A 17,410-nucleotide genomic window follows, 5' to 3' on the forward strand; every position below is an offset into this window, starting at 1 on the left:
GACAGTAAGCCAAATTTGCCTTTTTGTAACTTCCACCCATTGTTCCTAGTTCTGTTCTCTGAGGCCAAGCAGAAAGGTCTAATCCCCCTTCCACGGGACAGCTTTTCAAGTCAAGGAAAGTGGCCAGAATGGTGAGAACACTTAAAACCATACTTATGTGAGGATCTATTAAAGAACCTAGCTTTGAGAGGAGAATATTTGGTGGGAATATGGTGTCAAAGGTATTTAGATTTCTGAAGAGCTTTCCTGAAGAGGTCCTGAGGATCAGACTTGTTTAGTGGGCAGAACTAAGGCCAGTGAGATAGAAGGCATAAGAAGGCATATTTTAACTTAATATGAGAATTTTCCATTAACTAGAGCTGCCCCAAAACAGTAAGATGCAACCTTCATCCTGGAGGTAATAGGAGCAGAGGCTAGATGACCTTCTTGTACCGAGGATTCATGCTGTTGATAAGGGTTCACCAGATGACCTCTAAGGACCCTTCTGATTCCAAAATTCTATTATTCTAGTGGCAAATAAGACTAGAATGATAGGCTGGGGTTCAAATTAGAGAAGGCCTTGATTGATGTCTATGAGACTTTAGAGTCTACTTGGTAGAGAGGAACCACTGATAGTGTTTGATCAGGGAAGTGATGCAGGCAAAAAGCCCTGTTTTAGGAGAAGCAGCATAGTTTAGTTCATAGAGAATGACCCTTAGAGTCAGAAAGATCTGGATTCATATCCCACCCCTGCCATATGCTGGCTCCTTGAGCCTGGGCAAGACACTTGTCCTTTCAGCACCCCAGGCAACTCTCTAAGGGTCGAATCAGGAAGCAGCTACCATGTGGCAGGCATCAGAGAGAAGGGGCTGCCTTATATTGATGGAAGATGTTCCTCCCGGGGAGCCCCTCACCCTGATGAAATCACAGGTACAGGCCAAAAAGGAGTGTGGGGTGGGGAAATCTGGCATTGTGCTCTGTGGCATTCAGTGGAATAGGGAAAGATTACAAGTGGGGACACCCATCTAAAACAACTTTTGCCTACTTGAGGTCCTTTTCCTCTGTACCTCATTGTTCCCAACCTGAGTTTCTTAGCCTGAAGTTTCTTTTCTCTACTAAACTGAGAGAGGACCAGAAACCCCATTGTAGCCTGTCGCATCACTTTGGGTCTTCTGTTCCCCAGGAGCTGATCCGGAAAGGCATTCCTCACCACTTCCGTGCCATTGTGTGGCAGCTTCTCTGCAGTGCCACAGACATGCCGGTGAAGAACCAGTACTCAGAACTGCTCAAAATGTCATCTCCCTGTGAGAAACTAATCCGGCGAGACATTGCACGGACCTACCCTGAGCATGAGTTCTTCAAGGGGCAGGACAGTCTGGGCCAGGAGGTGCTCTTCAACGTCATGAAGGTAAAGGGCGTGGGGTAGGCGGTCTCCGAGGGGGTCACTTTTTCCACCGAAATCCCTGGAGCCAGCTTTCTGGCCCCTCACTGCCTTGAAAGTGGCACAGAGTATATGGCGATGTTTGGAACACTGAGCCGCAGGATGTAGCTGGTTCCCAGTGTCTGTTTTAATCATTCTTTCAGCAAGACCCTGAAGCTCTCACATCTTAAATCCTGATTTTCTTGTATCCCAACCTAACTTCTGCAGAGGGAATCAACATTCTCTGCTCCCTGGTTCCCAGAGCCACTGGCAGGGACATTGTTACTATTCTCTTCTTTTCTTCCAGGCTTATTCCCTGGTGGACAGAGAGGTGGGCTACTGTCAGGGCAGCGCCTTCATCGTTGGCCTGCTTCTAATGCAGGTTAGTGGCCTGGCCCCTCTGCTCTCCCCGTTTGTGCAGCATGTGTGTGGCTCTCATCCTGGGAATCCCTGGCTTCTCTTATTATTTTATTAACTTGTTTGGCTTCCCTGGGGTGGAGTGTGGAAGCATTTGACTGTGTCATGTCAGTGCTTATATCCTATTGATGGTGGCCCCCCAGAGCTACCTTCTTTGATGGAAACACAGGCTGAGCATCAATACCATGTGGAGATATGCTGTGGCACTGAGCTGGGCCCTGTGTAAGAATTTTCTGGTTTGTACAATCTAGTAGAAGGACAGAGGGCAGGAATACCCAGTAGCAGCCATTCTTTCTCCATCCTCTTCCAGAGGTTTGGAGTTACCTTAGGGTGGACATTTGGGAGGCAGTGTTGAGGGGAGGATCTGAAGGAGGAGTCAGCACCATTGGGCCATGGGGAAACTTTTCTAGGTAAGAAAGAAGGGCTAGTGGTAGGACAGGGAACACAAAGGTAGAAAAAAGAAACACTCTGGAATTTGGAAGGAAGACCATAGGAAGTCATAGGCCTATGTCTGCCTTTTGGTTACTAGCCTGACTAGCAGAGGTGATATGGAATATAGCTCTTCCCTGCCCTTGTGTGCTAGCAAAGACGCAGTGAAAGATATGAGAAGTGTAGCACATCATCCCTATCCGAGATAAACCTATAATCTTGTCCAGAACCCTGGTCAACACAGCGTCTTTCTCCTTTTCACCCCAGATGCCTGAGGAGGAGGCATTCTGTGTATTCGTGCGGTTAATGCAGGAATATCGTCTACGGGAACTTTTTAAGCCCAGCATGGCTGAGCTGGGGCTCTGTATATACCAGTTTGAGTACATGTTACAGGTGAGGTCTGGGGCATAAACTGAGGTGATTTGTCTGTTGGGGAAGGCCAAATCCTTGCTTCTAATGTTTGGTCGGTTACATCAAGCCCTGTTGGCTAAATCCTTCACCAACCCAAGAAGAGCCTGCCCGGTGTCCCCATGTAGAAGGGCCAGACCTGAGAGCCAGGCTGATAAGAATCTGGGAGGAGGGAGCTATGGCTTCAGATAGCCCCGGAGAAGCCAGAGTTGCTCTCTCTGCCTTCCTGGAGTTGGCTCTTTTTTTTTTTCCGGGGCAATGAGGGTTAAGTGACTTGCCCAGGGTCACACATCTAGTAAACTGGAGTTGACTCTTAAGCCTTCCTATCCTTGTTTCTGGAAGTTCTTCAAGTATTATGGAATTTAGAGTGAAGGAAGTACGTGAAACTCCATCTCTTGTCCTCATCAAATTATGTGGCCTGGCTTGATCATAAGAGGAAACCTTACCTGTGGGTTAACTACACCTTCCCTGCTCTGTCTCCCTTTTCTCCACTATTGTTCTTTTTCTTGGTAACATACTGTAAAAAAAAAAAAAAAAAGCAGCTTTTCTGAAGAAAGTTACTTACTGAGAAGTGTACCCCTCTCTATTGCTTTGAGCCTTTTCTTCCTCCCTTGGGAGGGAGTCTGACTCTGCCTGACCCTGATTTCCAAAGCCATTTGAAAGGGAGGCACTGGACTGGTTGATTGAGGAAATGCCTAGAGTGATGTTTCTTTACTGTCTCTTTAGCAAACGGTTAAAAAAAAATATGAGGAGAGACCGCAGGACAAAGAGACAGAGACAGAGAGAGAGTACGAGCGCCCTAGACGTTCCTCTCCATCCCCCTCCCCCCCTTCCACTCTGTTTCTATGTGTAACAAGGAAAAATGTCTACCCGCCTCTGCTTATTAAAGCAGACGTCTTTGTTTATAAATAGCAGCCCCCACACTGCTCATGGCTGCTAGACAGAGCTGTGTATGTTGGCCCATTCAAGAAGCCAGATGCAGGTGGAGGGGGCTGTTAGGCCCCCTTAGGACTGAGGAGAAGGGAAGGCCTTACCATAGTCTTTCTTACACTTACCCTCCCAAGGACTAGCATTCTGTCTGCTCCTGAGGAAACAGAAAGGATCTATTGATCTAAGTATCTAAACATCCCTGGGACTGAGGTTTCTGGTGGTCCAGTTATATCTGGCCTCTGAAGTTGATTTCCATTTCCTCCGCATGATGAAAAATGACTTTCTCCTTTCTCTTTTACCAGGAATGTCATGATCTTTAGGTCAGTTAGCCAAAAAGTTCTAAAGCTGAATATGTAATTCACTGTTGTCCTGGGAGTCAGAAAGCTCCCCATTCCGGGAGGAAATCTGCAAAGGTGGCAAGGGAAGCAATGATTGGAGAACTAGACTGACTTTGTTTTCAGCTCCATCAAAGATACACTGGAGGAAGCTAACAATTTTCCCATGCCTTACTCCATGCCTTAGTTTCCCTCCTTTGGCATCTAATTTCCTGAAAATCTATGATTAAGGGAAGGGATGTGACAAAGGGATCTGCATATGTCATGTAATAGGAAGGAAGGAAGGAAGAAGGAAGGAGGGAGGGAGGGAGGAAGGAAGGAAGGAAGGAAGGAAGGAAGGAAGGAAGGAAGGAAGGAAGGAAGGAAGGAAGGAAGGAAGGAAGGAAGGAAGGGAGGGAGGGAGGGAGGGAGGGAGGGAGGGAGGGAGGGAGGAAGGAAGGAAGGAAGGAAGGAAGGAAGGAAGGGAGGGAGGGAGGGAGGGAGGAAGGAAGGAAGGGAGGGAGGGAGGGTCATGGGAAAAGAAGGGGAAATTTAAACATGAGAAAGAGGTACATAGAACTGAGTTACCAAAAGAGTTTTGGGGGAGAAAGAATAAGAACTGATCGTAGAAGCCTAAGGAAGCTGGATACCAAGTGAAACATGAGCTTCCCTCTGTGATGAAGATGGAGTGGCTAAAAGACATTTACATCAAGGCTGATGGTTGAGGTCAGGGTGGGTTGTATTAGAGGTCTCTCTTGGAGAGACCTTGTGGGAAACCCTGGGATCTCTCTTGTCTTCTTTATTTTCTGGCAGGAGCAGCTTCCAGACTTGAACATCCACTTTCGATCCCAGAGCTTCCATACCTCCATGTATGCCTCATCCTGGTTCCTCACCCTCTTCCTCACCACCTTCCCCTTGCCAATTGCCACTCGAGTCTTCGACATCTTTATGTATGAGGTGAGGGCTAAGGTTCAGTGGGACCAGGTGAAGGGGAGAATTCAGAGTGACCTAGATCAGTGTCAGCAGGTCCTAGGAAAACAGTCCAATTGTCTTCTTTGCTAATTCATTTATGGTTTTCTCTTTCTCCCATGAGTTTCTCTAGCCTTGCTGTACTTTCCATCTTCTGTTCCATTTTTTGGTCTTCTTCCAACTTAGCACCATCTCTCCCTCTCCCACCCCCAATCCTGCTTCCACCTGATTGACATTTCAAATATTGCAGAGACCTAGAGGTGAGAAATAGGTGAAGCCAGCATTTCTGGCCCTCCTTGTAAAAACATGCAACTTCTTCCCATTGCAGGGACTAGAAATTGTGTTTCGGGTGGGTTTGGCCCTGCTGCAGGTAAACCAGATGGAGCTGATGCAACTGGACATGGAGGGCATGTCACAAGTAAGTGGGGGGAAAGGGGGAGAGGGGAGAGGCTGTGAGTCTTAAGTAGACAATATTCACCTCTTACACCTAGAAAGTGTATTAAAATAAAGCAGGAGCCTGGCTTGGGAGAAAGAAGGCATTAGATCATCCTTAAACCTTTTTTTAAACAAATCTAGGAACCTGAAGGCTATTTCAGAGGCCTTTCTGGTAGAGACAGTGAGCAAGGATCTGAAGGAAGAGCAAGAGTGAGTGAATTTGCTAGTCAGGCCATTCTTGGCATACAGGGCAAGAAGGGAATGCAGAGGGCATAGAAAAGGAGGCTAGAACACATTGTTCCGTCTTCTGCCTCCAGCTTGGGTTCCCTGAAGCCACATGCTGCAGAATGGCTTTACTGTAAATTAGAATAATCAAATAGACATGGCAGTGGGCATGGTTTCTGTCTGGGATGGCCTAGCCAATAGGTCACACCCAGGAGAAAGAGAATAAACAATCTGGGGACAGAGCCTTACAGGGGGAGGAGGTTGATTCTCCACCTCTTCCACCCCCCCACCCCCCCACCCCCCCACCCCCGCCTCCATCCTCCTCTCCCCCTCTCTGTCTCCCTCCCTCCCCCCCCCAATGTTTCCCAGCTGGTGTTTCAGGGAAGAATACACAAAGGCAGCAGTTGTGTCCACAGACACAGGGGGATCCGTTGTATTCAGCCTGAGAGGCCAGCTTGTGGTGGAAGAGCAGGAGCCAATCTCCTTGAATCTCCTTCCCTCCCCCATCTCCTGTTGCCGGCCTACCCTAAGCTGTGCTGGGCTGTTTCTAACATTTAACCCTTTTGCGGGGGATGTATGGGCCCCAAGGTTCTTGGTCTCAGTACCCTGCCCTCCCAAGGGAGACTGGATAATTTGGAGGAGGAAGGTTCCCCTTCTCAAATTCCACCCCACTCTAGCCTTCTTTAAGAGAAAGCTCCTCCCTTTTTGTATCAAGGCCCTTTCCAGGTATACGCTATTTTAGATCTCTACTTTGTTCAATTCACTTTGATTCAGCTGAACATTTGAGTTTCTGTCGTGTGCCCAGGACCATCCCTCAGTACCTACCTCCAGCCTTTTGCCTTGTCTCCTTCTTGCCTTCCTCCTTGTCTTTATGAAAGCCTTGCCTTTTTAAAAATCTCTTTCTCAATCTGCCTGTCTTCCCCCCTTCCCTTGCTTTGTCCTCCTCCTGATGCCTGTGTTTGAACAATTTAGCCCTGGGTCTGAAGGAAGCTTGGAAGAGCTATTGGAAGCTCCAGTAACCCAACCGGCCTTAGCATTCTTTCTCCTACATTTCTTTTCCCTGTCAAACTTAGACAATCAGTTGTTTGGGTTTTTATGGATCTTGGTCTCTTGAAGGAAAGATTCATCCATTCCTGTGTCTTAAATCAGAGCCCTGATCCAGGGAATAGCTGGATCGAGTGGTAATCTTGGGTTTGGGAAACTGGAAAGGGGAGGAATGAGGATGCTGGCTGTCATTAACCCTTCAGGGCCGTGGCCCGTTTTTGTAGAGTCCCAGCAAGTTAAGAATGATTTTACATTTGTAATAAAGTTTTCTTGTGTTAAAAAAAAAAAGTCAAAGCCCTTCTTAGCTATCCACAGGCTGAAGTTGCAGACCCCTTGCTCTAGGGAAACAGGAGGCATCGGTAGGGGTTTGGGGATGACTGGTAACTATTACTCAAAAGGGACCCTGATGGGTTCCATGGTGGGAGGGGTGGCTGTGACTGGGTGTGTCTCCACAGTACTTCCAAAAGGTGATACCCCATCAGTTTGATAGCTGTCCTGACAAGCTGATTCTCAAGGCCTACCAGGTCAAGTACAATCCCAAGAAGATGAAAAGGTCAGTATGTGGGATTCTCAATCCTTGGGGAGTAGTTGGGGTGGGCCAGGAGCTCATAATCAGGAGTTTCTCAAAAAGAAATAAGGTGCAACAGGAGGGCCAGAAGAGGGGATGCTTGACTAGAACTGAACTAGAATTGCCCTTCTTTATAGGTTGGAGAAGGAATATGCTGCCATCAAAAACAAAGAGATGGAGGAGCAGATAGAGATAAAAGTAAGTTCTTGACCCCCAGGATTATTCCTTTCTACCCCAAATTGAGTCTTACCAGCAGCCTACTCCTGAGTGGTGGCATTGATGCTTCTTTGATCTAGGGATCAACCCCAGTCATTTGATCAGCAGACCTTGGGAGGAGAAATAAAAATGCCAAGGGCTGGAAATATTTCTAGCACTGCCTGAGTGACAGAGACTGCTCACCTTCCTTCCTTCCTCACCTTCATGCATCAATGTCTTGTGTAAACCATTAATTAGCAGCCAGTTGGAGATTACCAAAGTACTTCAAGATCTGTATTGGTTCTGTTCTCTCTTAGAGTCCCCATTTCCTACTAAACCAGGAGTCAGAAACCTCTCTATCCCAGTAGGACTTAGAAAGGGCCCTGGCAGCCCTATGATATAGATAGGAGAGAAGATACAATGCAGGGATGTGACATGTCCCAAAAGCTCACTTCATCTTAGACTACACTGAGGGACATAGGGTCCTAAACAGGGGAGGGAGGTGATCATTCTGCTGTCCTCTGCACTGACAAGCCCCCATCTGGAGGATTGCATTCAGTTCTGGGCATCACATTTGAGAAAAGACACTGACAGACTGGAGTGTGTCCCGAGTAAGGCCAGGCCACCATGATGGTTCAGGGCCTAGAGTCTAGAACACATGAAAATTGTCTGAAGGAACTGAAATGAGCTTAGAGGAAAGATTAGGAGGGAAACGGAACAGTTGTTTTCAAGTTATTGAAGAGCTTTCATGTTTAAGGAGGCTTTGGACCTGGCTGGCTTGGCTCCAAAAGGCAAAACTAGGAACAGTAGGTGGGAGCTACAAAGAGGCAGTCTTAGGTCACAAAAACCTGCCTCAAAGAGCTATCCAAATGATAAGGTTTGCCTTGAAGGATAGTGGGTTCCCCATCACTAGAAGTTTTCAAACAAAGACTGGAGAACCATCAGTTGACGATATTGTAGAAGCGATGGTCCCTTCCAACTCTGGGATTCTGTGCTGGTAGGCTGCTCATCAGATCAGTGCCCTCACCCCATTATATCTGCCAAACTGATCAGCCTTCCACTAGAGGGCACCCATGGCCCAGCTCTTAGTCATAATATAATGATTTTTGCATGTCTCTATAGGTCTTTACAAAAATGAATCTGCCTATATTCTCTCACTCGATCCTCTCACCAAGCCTGTGAGTTCGGCTCTGAGGTGATATTATCTCTGCTTGGAAGATCCAGAAACTGAGAACTCTAGAGATAAATGACTTGTCTGAATCCATTCTGTTACTCACTAGCCATATGACTTGCAAGGACCTTGCCACCCCAGTGATTCATTGAGTTTGTGAAAAACTAAGAGTGTATGGCTAGTAAATGTCAGGAACAGGCTTTGAACCTAGCTCTGGCTCTAGATCCAAGTCTTTGACCACTGAGCTATAGTTTCTCCTTTCATTGATACATTTATTCATTATTTAATCGTTATTTATTAAGTGTCTGCTATGTGCCAAGCATTGCACTCAGTGCTGGATATATAAAAAGAGGCAAAAGACAGTCCTGGTGACCTCCCAGTCTTATTCTCTAGTAAGGAGATTTCCTACTGGTGTAAGGGTTAGGCAGCTAGGCAGCACAGTGTATAAAGCACCAGGCCTGCAGTCAGGAAGACATGAGTTCAAATCCGACCCCAAACATCTGCTGGCTGTGTGACCCTGGGCAAGTTACTTAAAACTATTTGCCTTAGTTTCCTCATCTGTCAAATGAGCTGGCAAAAGAAATGTCAAACTCCTCCAGTATCTCTGCCAAGAAAACAAACAAACAAAGAAGCAAAACAAAGAAAGAAAGGGGAAAAAAAGAAAGAAAACCCCAGATGGAGTCATGAAGAGTCAGACATGACTGCAACGATTGAGTAACAACACTAGGCTAAGAGATTGGACCCTTATCTATAACTTTTGAGGTCTCTCCCGCCTCTGGGATTTTGTGAATGGGACATGGGTTCAAACTGAAACAGAAAGGTCAGTTTAACCAGGAGTAAGAATTGGTGACCAACAGAGGCTTTGAAATCTCCTAAGATCATAAGGACTCTCCAATACTGTTCGTTTGGAAGTGGTGGAATAAATTCTGCTTTATGACAGGTAGATGGTCTGATTGAACAGGGTTACTATTAATAGCCTTTTCAAAGTAATATAACTCAGCCCTCATTCACATAATTCCTCACATTTGGGAAGGAGTAAGAGTCAGGGAAAGGGAGATGGCAAGGGAGTCATCTCTCTGAGCCTTAGTTTCCTCATCTGTAAAATGGGGTGATACTTTACAACTTCCTTGACTAACTTCTTGGGAGGATTATATGAGAGCACTTTGTAAACCCTAAAGCATTATATAAATGTCAACTGTTTTTCTTCATGTTTAAGCTTTTTTTTACATGATGTTTTGCTAAGTCACACTTGACCAAACTGCTCAGTTGTAGCTTTCAAAACAAGCCCCTTCCTCTGCATGGAGCAAAAGTAAAGTCTAAGAAAACACAATGGAGATGTTCTTATAACATCTATCATCAAAGGGAAGGTGTACAGTAATCACAAATGTTAAAGACATAATGAAATTATGAAAATGGAATGATTTTTAAAATTGGGAATCAAAACCAAGTTTTCACCTGTGGAAACACTTGCTGCAAAACCTCTCTCTCCAGTTTACCAATTTACTCACCCAGCCTGTGAAATAGTTCCTCTGCTCCATCCTTCATCAGTTGCAGACATTTAAGACCTACTCACTCTTTCTCTCCTCAAACCACTTTTTTTTTCTGGCAAAGAAGAGAAAGGTCTTGGAAACGACTTTCTGGGCAGATGTCCCCTTGGATACCACAGTTTTGAGTCCCAGCTTTGTGAGGTATCAGGGAAGCAGCTGCCTGAAAGATGTGAATGATTTTTACCAGCCGCTGTGATAGATGGACAGACACTTATGTGCATACATATGCACATGCATATACATATAAATAGATACATACGTGTATATTTATATACATATAATCTATTCCTGAAGTTTATACACTAAATTACACATCATACTTTATACATTAATTCTTCATAAAACCACCCCAGCTTCATCACCAATACTAATAATTTAAATTAACCCACATAGAAGCTCTTGAGGTATAGGTAGTAAAAAATATCTCTGAACTAGGAATCCCCAAAATGGATTTATATCGTGTGTGCTCTGGTGCTCAGTAGCCATATGTCTTTGACCAAATCATTTAGTATCACTGAGCCTTAGTTTCCTTATCTGTAAAATGGAGATGAGGCCTGCCCTACCTAACTTAGGCATATCTTGAGGCTCAAATGAGAGCATGTGTGTGTAGAAGTGCTTTGAAAGTGTAAAGTGTTTATTATTTATTATTTATCCCCCTTTTAGCGATGAGAAAACTGAGGCACCAAAGCAAAAGTGACAAAATCACCTAGCCAGGATTATTGATCCCAGGTCCATTCTCTGTACCATTATACCCTATCACTTTTACCTCTTAAATGCAAAGGAAGAAGGATCAGACTCCTTTCCCTTTCCCCTTCCCCTACTCCCTCAATTTCTATAGATACCAGCTCAGCTTGTGACTTCTATTCTCCTTTAGGGATGCCTTGGTGTGAAGAGAAAGGCATACAAGTATGACTTGTCCTGGATTGCAAACCTATTCTTTTTGCGGGGGTTGGGGGGGGGGTCATATGTGGCAACATTTTGATCCTATCTGTAGCCTTTTCCGAGTTAACTCTTGCCACCCCTGTCTGTGCAGGGAATGCATATTTATCTCACCGAGCAAAATAGGAATGGGAAAGTATGTTTACTAATAATAGATGTGGGCATATATTTCCATGACGAGTAGAAATGACATTTTATTTTTCCTAGTTTGGTTTTATCAATGCCAACTTAGCCTTCCATTAGGGTACAAGGTTGAGAATTGATAATAATTCAGTTCTTTTGACCTTTCTTTTTTATCCTATATTCCATCCTTCTCATCCTTCAAGTTGTTCTTAACTGGTCCTTTTCTAAGTTTCATGTGCTTCTGAAATCATGGGGGACCCTGAATGTGGTCAAACGCTAGTTTAGGAAGAAGGTGTTCTTTCTGTTCCCGTAGGCTCCTCCCCATGGGGGTGTAAAGGGCACTGGTGGGACTAGACCAGCTGATAGCTTGGATCTGTGACTCAGGGGTCCAGACGGTATAATGCAAAGTGCATTAGAGTAGGAGTGAAGAGACCTGGTTTTGAGCTATGGGACTTTGGTCAAGTCCCAAGGTCATGGTCTCTTGGGGCCCTTTTAGCCCTAAAATTCTCCTGATTGTGCAGCTAACTCCCTGACATCTGTCCCAGACAGAGCAAGACCTTGGTGGAGAAATAAAAGTTCAGCTAACATTTATTAAATGTCTGTGCCAATCCCTGGAGCTCCAAGGGACTGGACTCTCAAGAGCTCCGTGCCTTCAAGGCTGCTCTCCTGTTCTCCTGGAATGACTATGTCATGTATCACACAAATATGATACAAGGAAAAGTGAAGAGTGGGAGAGACTGACAACTGAGGAAATCAGCAGCAGTGTCATAGATCAGGTGACATATGAGTGAGCCTTGAAGGAAGACGGAGAGGTATGGAGTTGAGGAGGGCACATGTCCCAAGTATCAGGCGACAGCTTATGTGCATGAAGGGGATGGCCAGTGTTCTTGCTAATTGATTGATCTCTGAACTAAACTAAGCCTCGCTATTTTTTTCAAACCGAATGAATGTTTTTTCAGAACAAAACCGTAGGCATTTGAACATGAACCAAGACTATATTTTCTAAAGCTATGCAGGATTTCTTTACCTGGAGTCCAGGAACCTGTTAGAGGAGGAAAAGCCCCGAAAACTTTTGATAAATGTTTTTCAGTCTCCTTTGTAAGCTTATGTATTTTATTTATTATTATTATTTATTTAAATAGTAAATTTTATTTATTTATTATTATTTATTTAAATAGTAAATATTTTTTACTATTATTATTTATTTATTATTATTTATTTAAAAACATTCTGAACAGTCCATAGGCTTCACCAGAAGGCCTGCCGAAGGGGTCCAGGACACACAGAAAGGTTTAGAATCCCTGGACTAGACCAGTATTGTTTGGCAGAAATCTAAAGTCGGGTCCTTAACAGGTGATACATCCAGCAGGAGAATAGAATTAGATGATGACTTAGGTTAGCCACAGGGAAACTGGCATGAGAATGAAAGAAAGGATCCACTCTAACATCTTCTCTCACATTCTTCTGGCATATAGAGGCTACGAACAGAGAACCGGCTCCTGAAGCAGCGGATTGAGACGCTAGAGAAGGTGAGGGGTGTCCCTGTCCACCTTTAGCAGCTCTCCCTTTTCCAGAGGGACCTCAGTCCCCAGAAAGCCTCCCCTGGCATCCCAAGCTACCTGAACCCTCCCCACTTTTGAGCTCTCTGGAGGCTGGATTACCCTGTTCCATTCTTTGAAGATCCCATCTCCTTTTATTGTTGCATTGCAGAGACCACCTTTGTGGTGGAGGGGACAGTCATTAACCCTGAACCGAATATTGCCCCATGTCCTGCAAGACCAAGGCCTAGGGTCTGAGTAACCATGTCCTGTGGGCAGCACTTCACGTTGGTTTGTGACAAAGTTCCCAATGTCTCTCACTGTCAGTGATGCTGTGATTTGTATTGTGATATAAAATGAGACTGGGATATGATTCCACTTGTGCTCAAGTGGCATTGTAATTAACCCCTTGGGTTGGTTATGCCATAACTGTTGCTGGAAAATACCATGACCTATATAGACAAAGATCTAGATAGAGGGACATAGATATAAAAACATATGTGTGCATGGATATGTGTATATACATATAGATATGTGTATATCTGGGGAAAGAGAAATATTGCTGGATGATAAAACTTGTATCTGCATTAGATTAGGGGCATAGTTGATGCTTTAATTGGATCGCCATGTATTTGGGTGACAGTATGCCCAGCACCATGACTTTGACAATCCAACAAGTGCTTATTTAAACTAAACCAGTGCCCCTCTGGTGCTACTAGAAGTGACAAACTCCAAAGCTTGGATGGTATTGAAAGGGAAGGTGAAGGGGAGGCACAGGCCTATGACCTTCTTCCTCCTTCTCTCCCAGCCTCCCAGTATTCAAGAGTACTCCTGCCAGGCTGGCTCTGGATACAACTGAGAACCTTTTCCCTCTTTGGTCACTTTTCTAGGGTCAGAGACCTTCATTGGGATTCTGTTTTCTCTGCCACATAGCCCAGAGATATCTCATGATGTGCGAGGGGATTTTTCTGGTATATATGAGAACAAAACAACAAAAGTAAAACTCTAAAATATTTTTTAAAAGTAAAATCTTACACAGAGAATAAAAAATCCCCTCTTCTACTATAGCAAGAGAGAAGCTTCTGAACTGACGTGTGAACAAAGATGATAAAGCTGGAAAACAGGGGGCGGCACTGGACAGGAAGCAGCGTGCCCTGCTATTCCCACTTCCTCAGACACTCGGGTGTGCCCTTTCCTCCCTTCCCCAGATTATTGCCCCAGACATCTGTGGAACTAAAACAGTGCAGGCCTTGGCTGTCTTCTGGATTGCTGCCTGTGGCCTCTGGTCCTCAGCCTGTTCTGTCTACCTTGCTTCTAGCTCTAGTCTACTGTGCTAGTAACTGCCGGTTATTGTCGTGTTTTTCTTCTCTCCCCTTCCCACATCCCATCCCTTCTGCTCTACCTCTTCCCCCTTTCGGGATCTCCTCCCTGTGGGTTTCGGTAGGAGAGCGCTGCTCTGGCTGATAGGTTAATCCAGGTACAGTACTTTTTTTTTCTTCCTACCCATCTTTGATTTTCATCTGCACTCCATGCTTCTTCCCTTCTGCCAATGCCTAACTCTTCAGTGGTTGCAGCCATTTCTTGGGTTTGTGCATATGGGGACAGCTCTTGGGAAGGAACGAAAATGTTCCCATATAAAGGATGTGGGAGGAGGTGGGTTTCACACAGTGCATGTGATAAGTGTCTCCCCAGTTCTAACCAAATGACCATTTGTGAAGTTATTGGGTGCATGAGGATGCATCTGTAGAGTTTCCCTGTAGTGATTGTATGTGTGTGTCTGTGTATCTGGGGAGAGAAGATAGTTTTCCCTTCTTCAATTGTATGCATGTGTGGAGAGGATAGGAAGGAGGGAGGGGTAGAGAAGAAGGTTTCTCTGCAGTATAAGTACTGTGTGTGTGTGTGTGTGTGTACCTGAATCACCACTCTATTCCCTCAGTCTGCCACTTGTCCTCCCATCACAAAGATAAAATGCTTTTTATGCCAGTGTCTGGCTTCTAATCTAACTCACCTACCTGTTTCACTGGACCATCTTTTCCGGAAACTGTCTGCATTGAGCCTGGATGGGAAAAGTTCATATTTGTTTTGGGGTTTTATGGGGATAGCTGGGGTGGCAGCAGTGTGGCCATATAATATATAATATATAATATAATATAATATAAGGGACCATTAAGAGTCAACTATTTCAGTTTCCCACCCATCCAATGAAGGTATCTCTTCAAGAAAACACCCTTGAACTGTGCTTTTGTTCTCTTCAACAGGCTACCTTGAATAAATTTTATCAGACAGGGTAAATTGCCTAAGAGCTAGGGGATCCAATAAAATAAATAGGTTGGGTTTGCTATCTGCTCCTTCACCTGCCCCACTCATCCCTATTTCTAAGCCCATAAAACATTCATGTATTTGCCATAGAAGACATAAGGGAAGAAATGATGATCCACACTGGGGCAGGGAAGTAACTGACCTTATGTCTGACGTGATTTATATGAACTACAGAATCCTGGAGACCAAGCTTCTAGCCCAGTTTCTCTGTGGCTTCACTTGTTGCTTGATTTTAAATTCCTTAAAGATAGAGTGTATCTTCTTGATTTTTAGAACCCTTTCAGAAGACTTGTACTTAGGCGCACAATAAATGTCTGTTGAACAGAATGATTGATGCAACTTGGGATAATGGAAAGAGCTTTGGATCATGTGTCAGGAGGCCTAGGTGCCAATCTCAGCTCTTTCCACTAAATTGCTATGTAATCTTGGGCAAGTCACTGAGGTGCCTTCCAACTCTTGGTCTATGTTCTTCTTGGGGCCTCAGTTGCCTTGGTCAGTTCAGCAAACATTTAAGTGCCTCCTTACTACTTCTAACAGACTGTGATCTCTCCACTGATGCAGATTCTACCCTCTCCATGCCTCACTAGTCTTTGTTATGAGTTGCTATGGCCATAAGAAAAGAAAAAAGAAAAAATCATGGCCTGCCAGCCAACTTCTAGTATTGAACGACTTTGACTTGAGCTAAGTTGGTGCCTTGATGAAAGCCGTAGCCCATTGCCTCGTTTAGGACCTGCCAGAACTTTTGCTCTGCTTGTATTACCTTCAAGAACCTAGTGACCCAGTCTCTATGCCATTCATGCCTTATTATCTGTGAAATGAGGAGGGCGAACGAGATCATTTCTGAAGTCCCTTCCAACTCTGCCACAGTGTGACTTAAGTCCTTTCCTCTACATTATTTCACATGATCCTCATAGCACCCTATGAGAGAAGCTTTTGAGGTTGGTGAGGGATGGCTCCAACGTGCTGCTTCACTGACTCTGGAGTACCCTGTATTCTCATGAGGATCCAGGAGAACAGCAGCCTTCCTGTTCCACTTTAATAGGGGCAGGCCAGGACTCCTGTAGGCCTACAGGTGGAGCATTTGAGCCACACACTGCTGGTTTATTTTTTAATACTGGGACACTAGAAGTATCAAGAGAATTAGGAAATTGGGATTCTAGGCTCCTGGCAAACCCGAATTGTCTTCTTCCCCACCCTATCAATTTGCTGCTTCTCCTTTTCCTTTCTCACAAAGCTCTTGATTACTGCCTTTCCTCCCTCTCTTTTCTGACTCCTTCACCATGTCCGAGCACCTGACCATGAAGCCTAACCACCCTGCCCATGTCCACCACACCTCTTGTCTCACATCTCCCTTTGGAGCCCAGACTCCATCTCTGTGTGGCATGGGGTGGGGACCAAGGGTTGGGAGGGGTAGGTTGGGAGGCAGGAGCATGAAGAATCCCTGTCTAACTGGACCTCCCTTCTCCCGTAGGGGCAGGTCACTCGAGCCCAGGAGGCCGAGGAGAACTATGTCATCAAAAGGGAGTTAGCCGTGGTGAAACAACAGTGCAGCTCAGCCACTGAGAACCTCCAAAAGGCTCAGAGCACCATCCGGCAGCTGCAGGAGCAGCAGGTAAGCCCCAGTGCCAGACCTGGGCAGGGAGGAGAAGGGGCCAATGGGGATGCCAGCACATTCCCTGGCAAGCCAGCCCTCTTGAAGGGTCATGCCCTGCAAACATGAACAAGTGACATATTTGGGCCAAATACACCAAAAGGAGATAGATCCAGGGAGAAAGCAATGGATACAGACAATCCAAAGGTGTCATCGAGTTAGGTGTCCTAGTCTAGGGGAGAGAACATTGAATTTAGAGTCACACAGCTTGGGCTCAAATCCTATCTCTGCTACTTACAAGGTAGCATGACAGAGTGGATAGAGTGGGGGACTTGGGTGATCAGTCAGGTAGGCAACAGCATTTATTAAGCACCAACTATGTGCCAAGCATTGGACTAAGTGCTGGAAATACCCCCCCCAAAAAAAGGCAAAAGACAGCCCTACTGTTAAGGAGCTCCTAGTCTAATGGGGGATACAACATGAAAACACGTATATACAAATGAGATATAGGTGTCAGGAAGAACTAGCTTCAAACCCTAACTCACATATTCACTAGCTGTATGATCCCGGGCAAGCCAGTTAAACTCAGAGTCTGAGTTTCCTCATCCACAGAATAGGGGTGATACTAGCACCCCCTCACAAGGTTGTAAGGATCAAATATCATAATGCATGTCAAGCACTTGCAAACTCTAAAGCTTAGATGACTGTGACCTCTTAGTGTTTGTGTGACCTCAAGCAAGTCCCCTCCCCTCTGCCAACCTCAGTTTGCTCATCAATCAAATCAGGAGAATAAGATCTCTACTCCCTTCCTCCCTCACAGGATTGTTGTAAGAACTATTCTTTTCAGGG

The 17,410-nt window shown here is 45.2% G+C and overlaps 1 protein-coding gene across 5 annotated transcripts in view; it reads left to right on the forward strand.

The window, feature by feature from the left end:
• EVI5L (ecotropic viral integration site 5 like) overlaps positions 1-17,410 on the forward strand; it is a 67,245-nt gene that overhangs the window by 25,774 nt on the left and 24,061 nt on the right. For 4 of the 5 annotated variants that reach the window (XM_043977950.1, XM_043977952.1, XM_043977954.1 and 1 more), the window contains exons 5-14: positions 1,163-1,387; positions 1,707-1,781; positions 2,513-2,638; positions 4,711-4,854; positions 5,195-5,284; positions 7,026-7,123; positions 7,276-7,336; positions 12,589-12,642; positions 14,096-14,128; positions 16,442-16,582. In XM_043977950.1, the coding sequence (XP_043833885.1) occupies positions 1,163-1,387; positions 1,707-1,781; positions 2,513-2,638; positions 4,711-4,854; positions 5,195-5,284; positions 7,026-7,123; positions 7,276-7,336; positions 12,589-12,642; positions 14,096-14,128; positions 16,442-16,582 (1,047 nt within the window). The remainder of the gene's footprint in view (positions 1-1,162; positions 1,388-1,706; positions 1,782-2,512; positions 2,639-4,710; positions 4,855-5,194; positions 5,285-7,025; positions 7,124-7,275; positions 7,337-12,588; positions 12,643-14,095; positions 14,129-16,441; positions 16,583-17,410) is intronic. The other variant, XM_043977951.1, reaches the window with a different exon arrangement.

The sequence above is a fragment of the Dromiciops gliroides genome, chromosome 1 (assembly GCF_019393635.1).
Source record: "Dromiciops gliroides isolate mDroGli1 chromosome 1, mDroGli1.pri, whole genome shotgun sequence".
In the NCBI taxonomy this organism is placed as follows: domain Eukaryota; kingdom Metazoa; phylum Chordata; class Mammalia; order Microbiotheria; family Microbiotheriidae; genus Dromiciops; species Dromiciops gliroides.